This window comes from Mesocricetus auratus, unplaced genomic scaffold (assembly GCF_017639785.1).
Source record: "Mesocricetus auratus isolate SY011 unplaced genomic scaffold, BCM_Maur_2.0 Super-Scaffold_15014, whole genome shotgun sequence".
NCBI lineage: Eukaryota > Metazoa > Chordata > Mammalia > Rodentia > Cricetidae > Mesocricetus > Mesocricetus auratus.
Genome location: NW_024429186.1, coordinates 2,496,395 through 2,510,973, shown reverse-complemented (window position 1 = coordinate 2,510,973; position 14,579 = coordinate 2,496,395). Strand labels below are relative to the sequence as shown.

General features: G+C 53.0%; 1 protein-coding gene across 1 annotated transcript in view; it reads left to right on the top strand.

The window, feature by feature from the left end:
• Ptprn2 (protein tyrosine phosphatase receptor type N2) overlaps nt 1-14,579 on the top strand; it is a 653,364-nt gene that overhangs the window by 545,863 nt on the left and 92,922 nt on the right. Inside the window, 1 exon segment of the mRNA XM_040742316.1 lies at nt 13,127-13,321. Coding sequence (XP_040598250.1) covers nt 13,127-13,321 — 195 coding nt within the window.

Below are 14,579 nucleotides of genomic sequence, written 5' to 3'. Positions count from 1 at the left end.
AAATTTATTTATTCTGTGACCCAAATACCATTGTATTTTTGTTTTGTTTTGTTTTGTTTTTTGGTTTTTCGAGACAGGGTGTCTCTGTGACTTTGGAGGCTGTCCTGGAACTAGCTCTTGCAGACCAGGCTGGCCTCGAGCTCACAGAGATCCGCCTGCCTCTGCCTCCCGAGTGCTGGGATTAAAGGCGTGCACCACCAACACCCAGCTCAGAATGCCATTGTAAAGGCTCTTAAAATATACTGAAGCCAGAAACCATGTGTCCTGAAGCCAAGAGATGTAGTTCAGTGGGAAAGTCCTGGGCAAGCCAGCCCAACGCCCTACACCAAAACAGAAAGGTTTTAAGTAGGAGGAAACAAAACAGAGACTCCTAAGTAAACCAAGATGGTCAGTCGAGACGGAAACTGTTCTTGCTTTGCAAATCTCCATGTTATTCTTCTCTCCTGCCAGATTCAGTGGAGAACTAACGCACTCAGAGAGAAGTGACTCCCTCCCCAATGTGAAATTGAGAAGCAGAGAAACTGTCCTCTGTCCCTGGAGCTGTGTGCTCCCAGGGAAGCAGTGTGGCAGATCTGTCCTGTGGTGGGAAGGTGCTCTTGACAGCAACTGTCCCAGGCTAGCCCCCTTGTTGATCCCTTCCCTCACCCTGGGCAAGTTGGACCCCTGCCGCTGCCCCACAAGTTTCCCTCCCACAGAGGAGCAGACTCCATCCCTGGGGTGCAGAATGACCCTTCAGCAGTGTCATAGATATGAAAGCCCCCCGGGGCAGGGACTTGTATACAGCCACCTGAACCCTGGGGCACTTAAGCTTCAGCAGCACTGCTCAGGGGTGTCCTCTGCATTGGTGGGGGGGGAGGAGGAGGAGGAAGAGGGGGAAGGGGGGGTGACAGGCCCAGGATGACGTGAGGGTCTCTGGGAGCAGCTGCTTCAGCCGTCCCCCCCCCCACGGCCCTGCCCTTTGGCTTAATTAAGAGGCTGCAGAATGGAAGCCTGAATACCTTTTGTATCCTAGGCCCCTCTTCTCCCAGTCTCAAACCCTCCTGTGCTCTTCTCCTCTGAGTCTTTGTTCTGGATGCCCCCCACCCCCAGCCCCGGGGAGGCCCTTCTTCAATTGGGCACCCACCATCCCCATCTGTCAGCTCTCTGTGCAGGCGCCCGGATCCCATCCTGGCCCAGGGGAATAACCCCATCAGAACAGCAGGCTGAGTCCCTGTGGCTTGCTCACACACACACACACACACACACACACACACACACACACACACCCTTCCCATTTGTAGCCATGCACTTGTATAGTGGCCACTCTTCCTGTCTGACCCGCCCTCCCTCCAGCACGGGGCTGAGTCCAGCCTCGGTTTCCCAGAGGGTGGCATCTGCACAGTCTGCAGCACACGGCAGGGGTCCCGTAGGTGATCAATGAAAACCAGTCAATACAGTGAACCAGGATATTGACCCACTGAAGAGCCCCGCTGTGCAGGGAGGCCATTTCCAACTCTGGAAAAACCACCACCATGCGTGCGTGCGTGTGTGTGTGTGTGTGTGTGTGTGTGTGTGTGTGTGTGTGCACGTGCGTGTGTGACTCCCGGAGACTCGAGTGTGTGGGAAGCCTTCTACAAATGTTGCTGGTGGAGATGACAGTGGTGATGAGTGATAACCCCCACCCCACTGCCTTTTACTGAAAGGAATGCTGGGAAGGGGGGGAGTTCTCATGGAAAGCCTGTGTCCCCAGCCTCACTGTATGCCATGCCCAGGCTGCCCCCCAAAAGGCAGATGATTGGCTTCTTACTATTTCAAATCGTCTGAATGGGAAGCCGAGCCCTGAATGCCCACGAAGGCTGCCAAGTCCGGCTTCACTTGCTGAGCTCCCAAGGGCTCCGAGAAACTGGGAATTCACTTCTTTCTCCCCTCTTCCCCAGGAGGGGGAGGCACTTGAGACCTCCTTGTGCGGGGAGTCCTCCCGATGTTGGAGGCAGGGGTTTTATTTTTCCTGTCCTGTGAGTATTGCTCAGCACCGCCTTTTCCTCCTGCAACTCCCAGAAGAGTCCCAGCATGACACATCCGAGGTTCCCTGTTCTCCAGCCCAGTATTCCACTTCCAGGTGAAGCTACTTCCTACAGAAGCCCATCTTAGTCCTGGCTTATGCAAGAGTGAATGTGCTTGTTAAGTTGTTTTCGGCTGCATGTTTTTATTTTTACAACTCCTCAGGAGAAATGCAGAGGAGATCTTGAAGAAGGGTTGTGGTTGAGCTCTGGGGGCATGTCAGGTAGTAACTTTCTGGAAGCCGCTGAGCCTGCAGAATTGTTTAGTTTCAAGTCATCACCTCCAGGCACTGGGCTGCCTTGCAGGTCAGAGACACTGGTGAGCTGGGCATGCATCTTGGTACTTTGAAGTAAGGGCAGGAGATTGTACTCCCAGCTCTCTTCCAGGGCCGTGGAGAGCCAAGCCATCCCTCACTTAATCAGACAGGAAGCTGGGGTCCGTGCTGGCAGGGACTCAACTCCCACTCCAAGTGGTGACTCTTTCAAAGACTCACACTGCTCCCCGGTGTGGGGTGTCCAGGACCCCCCCCCAAAGTATGCCGGCATGCTACCCGGGTGCTCCCAGCAAGTATCTTTTGAAGTCCTGATTGTGTGATTCCCCCCCATACCCTGGGGACAGAAGACAGGCAGGAATGACCCTCTCCCTGGTTTGGGAGTCAGGATGGACTGAAAGAGCCTAGGCATGGTTCCACTATGGCTGACTGTGATGTATGCTCAGAAGAGCGTGGGGTTGCTGGGGTTACCGGCGGCGGCAGGGATCTCGTCTTTCTGTTGTTAGCATCAGAGGCAGTTGAGACAGTTCCAGACCGAGAGAAGAGGTGAAAGCTATCTTTTCTCTTACGTCAGCTAGGACGCGTCTGCCTCCGAGTTTTATTTTGAGAAAACATCTTGTAAGATGGGGGAAACATTACTCAGTACCGCTCGATAAACATTGCCGTCCCAGCACCCATTTTTGCTTAGTCACAGAGCTGTGGAAGCACGGCCAGACACCTCAGATCCCACAGCTGTGTGCACACTGCCACAGAGCTCAGGTCTGACAGCACAGGGAATCCCAGGAAGGCCGGGTGGGGCTGGGCGGGGCTGGGCAGAAAGCTGGTCCAGAGCCCACAGCGAGACCTCCGGAGCTGCTGCTGTCCTGCAGGCCTCAGAGCCCAGCTCAGGAGTGGCTCTGGAGAAGTCCGTCCTCCTGACCTGTGAAAGCCCTCGTGTGTGTGTGTGTGTGTGTGTGTGTGTGTGTGTGTGTGTGTGTGTGTGTATTGGGCACCCTGAAGCTGAGAGCTTCAGGAGAGATCATTGGAGGCTCTGGAACCACATGACCCGGAAGGCGGTGTCTAGGTGGCTAGGCAGCACCTTTCAGAGCCAGTCCCGGGCCTGTCACAAGTAGTAGGGAGCAAGTGACACTCCAGGACCTGGTGTTGTTTTGCTTGACCTTGAGCAAGGAAGCCGATGGTGGCTCACTGTGTGCACGGGCGCTCATCACAGAGACCCCTTGGGAGTGTCCTTAGGAAGCACCCAACCTCACGTAGGACTGGAGGTTCTCTACCATAGCAGTAGCATTCAGCTCAGGATGACATAAAAGCCGCCGAAATGACATCGTGCTGCGAACGAGGAGGTGTAAATCAACGAGGAGCCCTCATCTGGGGTGTTCTTTCTCATCCTGAAAGACAGCACCCTTCCCCCCCCAACACACACACCCGACCCGTCTTTGCATGCTTTTGTGAATGTCACTTTTGAATGCAGAACATTGTCCATTTTAAACACGCCTTCCACTGGCTATCTGTATCACAAAAGCATCACGTTTGGGAAAGCACACACGGGGTTAAAGTAAAAGACACCTGAAACTTGCCAAAGGCCAGTGTCTCCCAGCCTGCGATCCAGCCTGGCTTTCCCCCTCCTTGGGGCAGGACAACCTGCGGGTCACATGCCCTCATCCCATGGGTCTGGGGGTGCATGGGGCTCCTCTCCCACCATTCGGGTCTAGCAGGCACCAGGGGACACTGTGCCCACAGCCCTAGCCCTTGCTCAGGAGACCAGCAGCAGCCCCCCCTCAGGGCCACTGGGTTCAGGGCAGCCTCCTAGGGCTGTATCCAGCCTGCAGAGTAATTGGCCTTTCTCCCGCCCAGCACATCGTAATGAACCATTTTCCCCTCTGTGCCTTTCTGTGTTCCTTCCTTACTTTTGTCCCGTTACCACTAATTATGCTCCGCCAATAACCCTAAAAAAAATCCCAGGCGGCCTTTGTGTGCCTTTGTGCCGATTGTTCCTCGAAAGGTGCGGGAGCGTTTCCCCCCAGCCTTTGTAGTCCTGGTCTTTTGCTGGAATTTGAGAGTGACAGGTCTTTTCTCTGGGAGTGATGCCCCCCCACCACCCCCGCTCTGTAATTTTCCCCGTCAGACGCAAAGCTGAGAAATGAGGCATTTGCTTTATTGTGTGTATGGATGAATTTCTGCCCCCAGAATCCTATTCAACTTTATTTTGCAAATTATGCTATAAAGCAGCCTAAAATACTTGGAGGACCCTGCAGAAGCCTCCCAGGGCCTGAGCTCAGCACGAAGCAGGCGCGAAAGGCTGCACAGCAAGAGACAATCATGGTTTCACAAGGCATGTGTGCATCTCTGTAAGCTGAGATGGTGTCCTTACGCCCCCGGGAGACCTGTTCCCTGAGGCATGAGCTTTCCAGTCCGAAACCGCTGCAGACTGCGGGACTCTGCCCAGGCTGTTCCAGAGACACAAACTCAAGGTCTCTGATCCTGTGCCTAGGCCACACAGGGCACAGGCGGCAGTGTTTGGGCACCAGGGCCCTGGGCTTACACAGGCCTTCTCCAGTAGGCTCTGGATACGGTGAAAACGGTACTCTACCCCCAAAGATCAGTGTTGCTCAGGGAGAGACCGGCTGCAGGCTGCACACCCTCTCTGGGTCTCACCCGTCCTAGCAAGCCATGTGACACGCGGCTGCCTTAAAACAGCCCAGCTTACACCGCTACAGTCTAGTGACACCGGTATCAAAAGCTAGGAGGTCTGCCAGCAGGGGCAAGGTTGGAGTCACAGCCCCACACTGTCACCTGCAGCAGCTTGGGGAGTTCCTTTAATCTTTCAGGAACCGGATACTTGGCTTTTCTGCAGGAAGTAATTTTAGGATGAGCGGAAACGGAGCTTATTAAGAGACTATTTGTTTTCAATTATAAGATTTATTTCTTAATGCGTGTGTTTGCCCGCATTTATGTGTATGTATCACCTGTAAGCCTGGTGTCCTCAGAGGCCGGAATAGGAAGCTGGATCCTTTACAGCAGGACTTACAGGTGGGGGGTGAGCTTCCATGGGGAGGCAGGGAACCAAACCCAGGACATGGTCAAGTGTAGCAGATGCTTTTAACTGCCAAGCCATCTCTCTAGTCCCTTATGTTAAAAGATGTGTTGTATGATTGTTTGTTTGTTTTTGGTTTTACGAGATAGGGTTTCTTTGTGGCTTTGGAGCCTGTCCTGTAACTAGCTCTTGTAGACCAGGCCGGTTTTGAAATTACAAACATCCTCCTGCCTCTGCCTCCCGAGTGCTGGGATTAAAGGCTCATGTCATCACCACCCGGCAAAAGACGTTGTTTTAAAAACATAATTTTTTTTCCAAAGGAGGGTGAAGAGAAAGGTACTCAGGAAGACATCGAGAAATATCTTGAAAGGGTGGGTGCAGGAGGGTTGATGAGGGATCTAAAAGAGATCACAGGGTCACAGGGTGGTTCTTTTGCTCTGGGTAAGAAGCCCTGAGGAAGTTAAGTTTTTTTTTCCTTTTACAGTTTTCGTTGTTTGTTGTTGTTATTGTTGTTTTCTGACTCCTAGAAAATTATCTGGGAAACGAGAAAAGCCACACTTGAAGGTCAGACAGACCTAGGCCTAGGCACAGTTGATTACTATTTTTAGCAAACAGGCTCTATGGAAAAGTGCTACCCTGAGTGGTCTTCACAGCAGATGTTTCTCAGGTTGAAATCCTCGACTTACTACCTGGTGAGAGGCTCCAACCACACTCCCCCTCTCCTTCCTAAGTGCCTAGAACTTTCTCTGTCTTTCTGAGGGTCATGGAACAGTTGTCCATGATTGTTATAGACAATCCTGGTCACTATGGCTCTACCTGGGAATGGGGGTGGGGGTGGGGGAGTAATAACCTTGGTAAACAGAGAGGTTAGATGTCAGAACAGGTATGCCTTGGCCCGGTAGCACTTCATGGGATTGCAGCATCCCACCTGTAACTAGGGCTTCCAGACAGTCAGTTCATCACCCGGATGTAAGCAATAGATCTGGGACTCACACCTGGGCAGTTTGGGTTCTAGAGCCCCACCCTAAACCCACCACAAGAGCGCACTCTGCCCTTCGAGTTCGGCCAATGTAGGCTCTACCTCAGGCCAGTCACTTCCCAGGAACAGATTCTACTCCCTCACTGCAGTCTCTGAGATGCTTGCTTCCCAAGAGCAGAAGCAAGTCACAGTCACTGACAGTTGTCGCCTTAGGAACCACACGCAATAAGTCACACCCTTCTGCCACGGCTGTCCTCATACCTTCCCCACGAGGAGTTGGACATGTCTTACACCTGACTTCCTTGACAATTTTCTCGGCACGAGAGGCTGAAAGCCCGGTGTTCAGGTGCCCTGGACCAACCGACCTTTCCAGAAAGACGCGGAAAAAGCAGCCTGCTCCAGACATGAATCCTGCAGGGTCTGCTCGACACAGACCTGAACTCATCCTAGAAAGACACACAGCCCTTTCCTGAAAACACCATGTGACGCAGTGTTCCCCTTGGCTACCTGGGGATATGTTTTTACTTCATCTACTTCTCCTTGTTGCGGAAAAATACATTGGATGAAAAAAAAAAGATGACAGACAGACTCAGACACACTCTCCCTTGTTGAGCTCCAGCTGTCTGGGCAGGTATAGCACAAGGTGCCCGTTCCCATTCTCGGTGTGTATGGGAACATCGAAAGGAATTCTGTGGGCTGCCCTTGACCCTACAGCGGCATCTGATGCCCAGAGCATCCTGTTAAGTGGGCTTTTCTCGCCCCGGAGCGATCAGCCACCTGTTGGCTGCTGAGTCATTAGGCTGCTAGGAAGCTGTTGTCTTCTTGGTGAACTCCAGGCCGTTCTGACAGCCCCGGGCAGTTTTCACTGCAGTGATGTCCCAGATCACAGATGACATCTTTGGTGATTACTAGAATTCGTCCAGAATTTGCACATATTAAGGAATCTTTTCCTTTCAAATTAGGGTGGGTAGACCCATTCGCCAAACCCCTCCTGTATGCACAGCAGAGCCTGTGACCCCCACGTGAAGGTCCTGGAGTTGTCAAGGAGGTAGAGGTCCTGGTTTCTAGGCCCATGCCTCCCCTAGCTAATGTCTCGGACATGCCTGCATACCTCCATTCTCCTGTAGGACATTTACGGCATTAATCCGGGACTCTCTAATTCAGGGGACGATTTGCTGCCAAAGACATTGATGAGGAGGATTCCCAAACACAGTCAGGCTGTCTCCAGGCTTCCTTCAAGCGCCTCCCCGCAGAGCAGATCAGTTAGCACCACCAACTATCTCTTGCTGGGGGTGGGGGTGGGAGGGACGGGACTGTCTCCCTCCCAGCTCTGCCTGGACACACTTCTCAGAGGACAACCAGCAGGGCACATGGGCTACCCATGGCGCGCTACCCCAGTGCGCATGGCACAGCTCCCCCTTCCCTCCCCACTACCGCCACCACATGAGAAATGGAGGCGAGACGAGCCAAGGGAACACACTGGTCACATGCAGTGTGTGTATGCGTGTGCACACTGCATGTGCGTGTGTGCGTGCATGTACACACGTGTGTGCATGTGTGTGCGTGTGTGCGCTCGTGTGTCTGCACATGCAGTGCCCACGGGATGGCTAAGAAAGCTGTGGCTTCCGGGTTCCCCACAATGTACATGTTTGCGTTCTCTCGGCCTTTCCTCCTTGCCCGCCCGGCCTGCGGGGAGGAGACCCCGTGTGCAGGCTCACCCTCTCAGCTGCGGGCAGCGCTCTTAGGAGGAAGGACAAAGCACCTGCGTGTGCCAACCCGCCCGGTCCCAGGAGGGACCATGGAAGTGTCTACACCTCAACTAGACCGGAAGCTTGGACCCGCCATGTTGACAGACGCACAGACCTGGCACGGGGCTCTAAACGCCGCAGAGAGGGCGGATGTGAGCCAGCTGGCAAAGGTCTCGGCAGGTCAGCGCGCGAGAATAATGCGCGCGGATCTCTAGCAACTGTACGGTGCCAGGCGTGGTGACGCATGCGTGGACAGCACAACGGGATGACGGGAGGGTCCCTGGGGGCTCAGTAGCTGGCTGGCTAGTTTTGCCAAATCAGCAAGCTCTGATCTTAGTGAGATATCCTGTCTCAAAAAATAAATAAATAAAAATAAGGCAGACTCAGTCCCCATGGTTTTTAATCTTAGCAGTAGGGAGGCAGAGACCGGTGAATCTCTGCAAGTTCCAGACCAGACCAGCCAGGGATACCTAGTGAGACCCTATCAGAGAGAGAGAGAGAGAGAGAGAGAGAGAGAGAGAGAGAGAGAGAGAGAGAGAGAGAGAGAGAGAGAGAGAGAGAGAGAGAGAGGGAGAGAGAGAGAATACTGATATTTAGTAAGAAAGTAAGAACCTATCTTAAAGAAAAAGAGGACACTGATATCTAGTAAGAGCCTATCTGAGAGAAAGAGAGGGAGAGAGAAGACACTGACATTGACCTTGACCTCTGGCATGTGCACACACACACACACACATGCACAAACACTTGTCACACACGCATACACAAGCCTGAGTAGCAGGGCCACATCGTTACAGTTGTGATGAAAAGTACAGAATTTCCCTTCAAAAAAAAAAACCTAGTTTTGAAGTATAGTACAGAGAAAAGACAAAATGTATAGCCTTTGTGCTATTAATTTAGAAACCAGGGCCAACCCAAAAGACAAGGGATTAGGCCAATCCCTGGCTTCCTCTTGATGGAATCAAGACACGGAGGCATCGCTGTCCACAGAAGGGGGCTGCAGAAGGGGCTGCTAATGAGCACCTGGTGACCAAGATGCCAGAACACCCCTACCAGCTGACTGGTAGACTCTACACACACACACACACACACACACACACACACACACACACACATGCATGCAGACACACACACACGCACGTGCACACATGCATGCAGACACACATGCACACATGTGTGTACATGCACACACACTCACATGCACACACAGTGTGCACACACACGCGCACATGTGCTCATGCATGCACATACCACACATGCACGCAGATATGACACACGCGCGTGCACACATGCACACACACATACACGCACACACGCACACTATAAGTACAGCAGACAGGGGAAACCCAGTGATGGGGAGGGAAGGCATCTCAAATAAAGGCATGGAGAGATATCTGCCTCTGTCCCATGCAGAGAAGCATTAGGAAGTTGAGGCTTCCTGATTAACAGTCCCAAGGCCTGCACAGGGTGTCCGTCTTCCAGGCTTCATCCCGGATGTGTCTGTTACATCACCGATGTAGGCTTTGGAAAGTCTGGGAGGATGACACAAGAGGGAAAACCACTATGGCTGGGTGCAACAGATCCAGGCTACCTGGTCCTAGGTCACGCTGTAGCATCAGGTTTGGGCGGCATGCAACCAGGAGAATAATCACGGCACGAAACTTACTGCAAAAATGTCTAAGGTGCCATTTGGGACCATGAAGTCCCTGCTTGGGCCAGGGAAAGTTTTAGGCACAATGACCTCCCCCTAGCTAGACAGAAGTATTTCCAAAAGGTCACAGTCACCCCCTGGAGGCATTTCTACCCTGACAAGCAGGAGAGGCCATGTGGTGGATACCAGGATTTCCAAAGAGGTAGAGGAGCTGAGCGGCTTATTCCTAAGGGTGTGTGAGCCATGAAGAGACAGGTGCATCCGAGCAGCATAAGTGAGTATTCAGATGTGTCTGTGGGCTGGGACACCATCAGGAAAGAACGGAGAGCCACATCCCTTCACCTCTGCCTCTGTACGCTCAGTCATTTCAGCATGGAAACCCTCACCCAGGATGCAGCCTGAAACCTGCAGTGTCTCCTCCTCCACAGGAGCCCTTAGGCAGGGGCGGGGCACCTTCTACCGGCCCCAGTACCATGCTGCCTGGGAAGGCCCAGCGTGTGTTCTTAGCAGCATCTCTGTACATCTCCGGCCGGCTCTGAATGTACTATGAGCTCAGGGAGGTCAGATCTAGGGTTCTCCTCCAAGTGATGAGCAAGCAAACAGCGACGGTTAGCGCCAGGGCTGTGCCAGACGCATCCTCGGGGTTCTATGTTTTTTGATGGTTTCTGAGACAAGGTCTTACTGTGGCCGGCTCCGTATAGCCTTGATAGCCTTTTGCCTCAGCCTCCTCAGTGCTGGGATCAGAAGTGTGCTATCTTGCCACGCCGCCAAACCCCCCACACCCGTGAAGTTGGTACTAGAGTGGTAAATCAGTGGGCTCAGGTTCGTACAGACGGGCCTGAAGCCAGGATGACGACAAAGTCCGGCACTCCTGCTCCCGGCGCTGTGAACTAATGCTTATACGGATGTGCGTCCTGGAAGTCAAGGGGACATACAAACAAGACTCTGGAGCCCCTCTGCTCTCTTCTGGACCCTTGTCCACCCATCACGTTACATCTCGGATATCCTGACTGTCTCTACGTCCTCAGAGCAGCTCTGTGGAAGCACTAACCCTCTCTGGCTCATCCACAGGCTCGTGAAAACAGCGTGAGCCCAGGAGAGCCCCACCAGGTGCCTCCACGACTCATTCACACCAGTGGAGGCCAGTGGCTGCTTGGGTCCCCCAAGCTGTGGCCCCGTGCATCTGCTGATTCCCCTCCAAGGCTGCATTCACAGGCACACCGTCACCCTCAGCCTAACACCCACCCACCCACCAGCTACACCCTCTCTTGGAGACAGGCTTCATACCTTTCTGGAAGCTCAGTCTTCTCACTTCCGACCCCCCTGCCTCCACCCTCCCCATGCAGAGCTCCCAAGGTAGGATGCCACTCCACGTTTATGTGGTACTGGAGAGAGAACATGCATGCTTCACGCGTGCCGGGCAGGCAGTCGACCCACTGAGCCGCACGTCCAGCCCTAGAGGACTATTTTGACACTGGCTTCAGCCACTCACCTTCAGCCCTGCTGGTTGACGTCAGAGGGACTTTCTCTGTGGTACACACCATAGGACTATGCATTTTATAGGCACGAGCATTTAATCTTTCTTGACAACTACCATTTCGAAGGGAAGAAACCAGGGTTGCGGGGATTTTAAGCGGCTTGGCGAAGTTCACACAGAGCGTGTGTGTCCCGGCCAAGGTTCCTTCCAAGACTGGCATCCTCCGGGGACACTTATTCCTTTCAGGCCTCCTCCTTGGATTCACGGCATAGGTTCATGGCCAGCATGAGTTCCTGTGTCCTTCCCCCAGGCTTGTGTTGGGGACACACGGAACCTCAGCCAGAGCTGCGTTCTGTAAGCCATAGGAGGGGCTGCATCCTTCTCTGAGCATGATGTGAGCAAGGTGTGTGAGGGCTAAGGTTGGCGGCCCACACCTTCGGCTTGAGGAGAGCACGTGTGGAGAGCATGGGGCTTTGTTGATTGTTCTGCCTTGCTTTTGAGATTGTTGGAAGATTTTAGCTGATCTTTCTTTCTTCCCTTCTCCTTCTTTGTTTCCTCCCTTCCTTCTTTTCCTTCCTTCCTTCTTTCCTCCCTTCCTTTTCCTTCCCTCCTTCCTGCTTTTCCTCCCTTCCCACTTCCTTCTTTCCTTCCTTCCTTCTTTTCATTCCTTTCTTCCTTCTTTCCTCCCTTCTTTCCTCCCTTCTTTCTTCCCTCCTTCCTTCCTTCCTTCTTTCCCTCCTTCTTTCCTTCCTTCCTTCTTTCCTCCTTTCCTCTTTTCCTTCCTCTTTTAAAAGAGGAACCCATTGTTCAAAAACTCTCTAAGGCAACAAGCACATAGAAAGATAAATAGAGAAAAGGGGAGTGTCAAGGCCAGGCTGGTCCTGTTGCCCCTCACGTCGGAGACCTCCCCATTCTCTTCAGGCCTCGTTTTCTGGGGTTTGTCTTACCCTCCCCTCATGTCCCGGGGTACCCACGATGACCTCCACCGTCTCAGTTGCTTTCAAGTCTCAAGGCTTATGCGGGCCACCAGCCCCAGGTGAGGTCCCCTGCGGTAGCTTGGGGGTCGAGCTGCCTTACGGACCCCATAAGGTCAGAGAGAAGCAAGGGCATGACTTCCTGTCTGCTGTAGAGAGCTAAGCAGACATGTGGGGGGGGGGAGTCTATGCATTGCTGGTGGCCTCGGTCTAAAGCCGGAGATAACAGCGACTCAGGGTGAAGGAGATGAAAACACGGCCGTGGCCTCCATCCTGTTGACACTGCCTTGGGTAGCTAATCAGGCCGTTGGTTCCTGCTGCTGGCAAGGGCATGGTTCTTTTTCCCACCGTTCCGTGGGGCTCAGCTGTACTTTCCCATCTCCTCACGGTGACATTCCATTTCGGTGACCCGAGTCACAGTTCCATCTTCTAAGGATGGGGAGGGGGCTCATCTGTGTCTTAACTCTGAGAAGTTTTTCCGGAATGGGTTCTTGTCAGTCAGAAGGGAGGAGGTGTAGGACAAACCCAAAGGTCAGAGGTCAGTGCCAAGGGGTCATGCTGCCAAGATCCCAGGATCCTTGCTTTTGTCAGAATGGGAGTTGTTTTTTTGGGGGGGGAATAAATTGGCAAACTGAGTCCCTACCTTGTAGCAGACTCCTGGTTCCCCCCATGTGACCCCTGTTCTAAGGAGAAAGGGAAGAGTCTCACTCAATCTATCTGTTTCGTTGTTCTTGACCAACAAAACAAACAAACAAAACACTGCTTTGGAGATTGTAGTGATGGAGGTTGTGTTGCCCAGTGGCCAAGAGCGTGAATTCTCACCAAAGTGAGCCTTGACTATGACTGAGTGGGCAGTGCAAAAGAGGGTGGGATTGCAGTCAGTTCTGTGAGAGAACTAAGTAGGTTTCCCTGAAGCCTGCTAACTGCTCCCCCGACTCTGCCTCTGGCTGTCTTGCAGGAGCTATGCCGCCAGCGAATGTCTGCCCGGCCACAGGATCGCCCCGAGGGACCACACACATCACGCATCAACAGTGTGTCTTCCCAGTTCAGCGACGGGCCAATGCCCAGCCCTTCGGCCCGGAGCAGCACTTCCTCCTGGTCTGAGGAGCCCGTCCAGTCTAACATGGACATCTCTACTGGCCACATGATCCTGGTAAGTCTTGCATCCTCTCTAACATGAATTCTGTGGAGGGGTGACAGGCAGCAGGCAGGGCGAGTGTGTTCTACCTGTGTCCCTCTGTCAATCGCTTCCTGACCTTGGAGCTTTGCTGTTACCCGCTCTGTGAGTCGTGGATAGAAAGGTGGGTTCGTCACCGAACTCTTTCGGTCCTGTTTGGAGCACTCATGGGCACATGCAGGCATGCTCCCTTGGACTTGGGTTCTGGGAATACACGCCTCTAAGTGCTACCTGTGTGCGCCACTCTGCTGGATTTTGACTAGTAGTAAGGAGTGGTCAGTTACCTCCTTCACCCTGTTTCCAGCCCAAAACCTGCTGTCTAAAAAAAAAAAAATCAAAACGCAAAACTGAAGCTGAGGAGGCATGAGGAGGTGTGAGGCATCTACAGTCTGTCACCAGAGCTTTTTGAGGCCCGTTTGCTAACACACATGGCTTCTCTCCAGGGCTATGACTTTCCCTGGCACATTTTTTTTGAGGGGGGAGTGGCCAAGGATAGAGTGGCTGTGTTGCCACATGGTATATTATTAATGTCCAGTTTCCTTAGCGGAGACATCCAAAACTCAGTTTTCCAGCTCTCCCTTGGCCTTCTTAGAAGGAGGCACCTTCCAGTTGTGGGAATGTTAAACAAAACCAGACATCGAGCCATCCGCGTTATTTTTCTCCTGGGGTCTGGGGCCTCTGCCAGCCTGAGGCACAGTCCAGTTCCCTGCTCCGGAAGCAGCTGCTGCGATCACAGATCAGGGAAATACTGAACCTGTACATTGTCCTTATACATTTAACCTGGGGACCTTCCTTTGCTGGACTTATCCAGCCGCAATGTGCTTTGGTGGCCACGGTAAGCTGGAAAACTGTTTACTACCGAGAAGTCTCCTGGCAGTCGTGTTGACCGAGAAGGTTCTGTGACTACCCAAGAAAGTGGTTCGGGGGTCTTGCTAGCCCAGACACGAGTGGACATACAGGGAGGCCGAGGTGTGCAAACAGTCTGCTTCCCAGATGACACATGGCCACAGGAGGGCTTCCCCTCTCCGTGCTGTCCGTGACTTGTCCTTGCCTGCTCGTTTCTGTTTCTTCTTGAAAGGGAGGACCCCAAGATGCTGTTTTGGGGGCCCTTAGAGGCCGTGAGGAAAGAACCTCTCTCACCAGGGGCGGTCAGCTTATCATTCACTTAGCAAATGCGCCACACACCTGTTTTGTTCTGGATCAATAGATTAATTGCACATATGCGTGGTGCTCG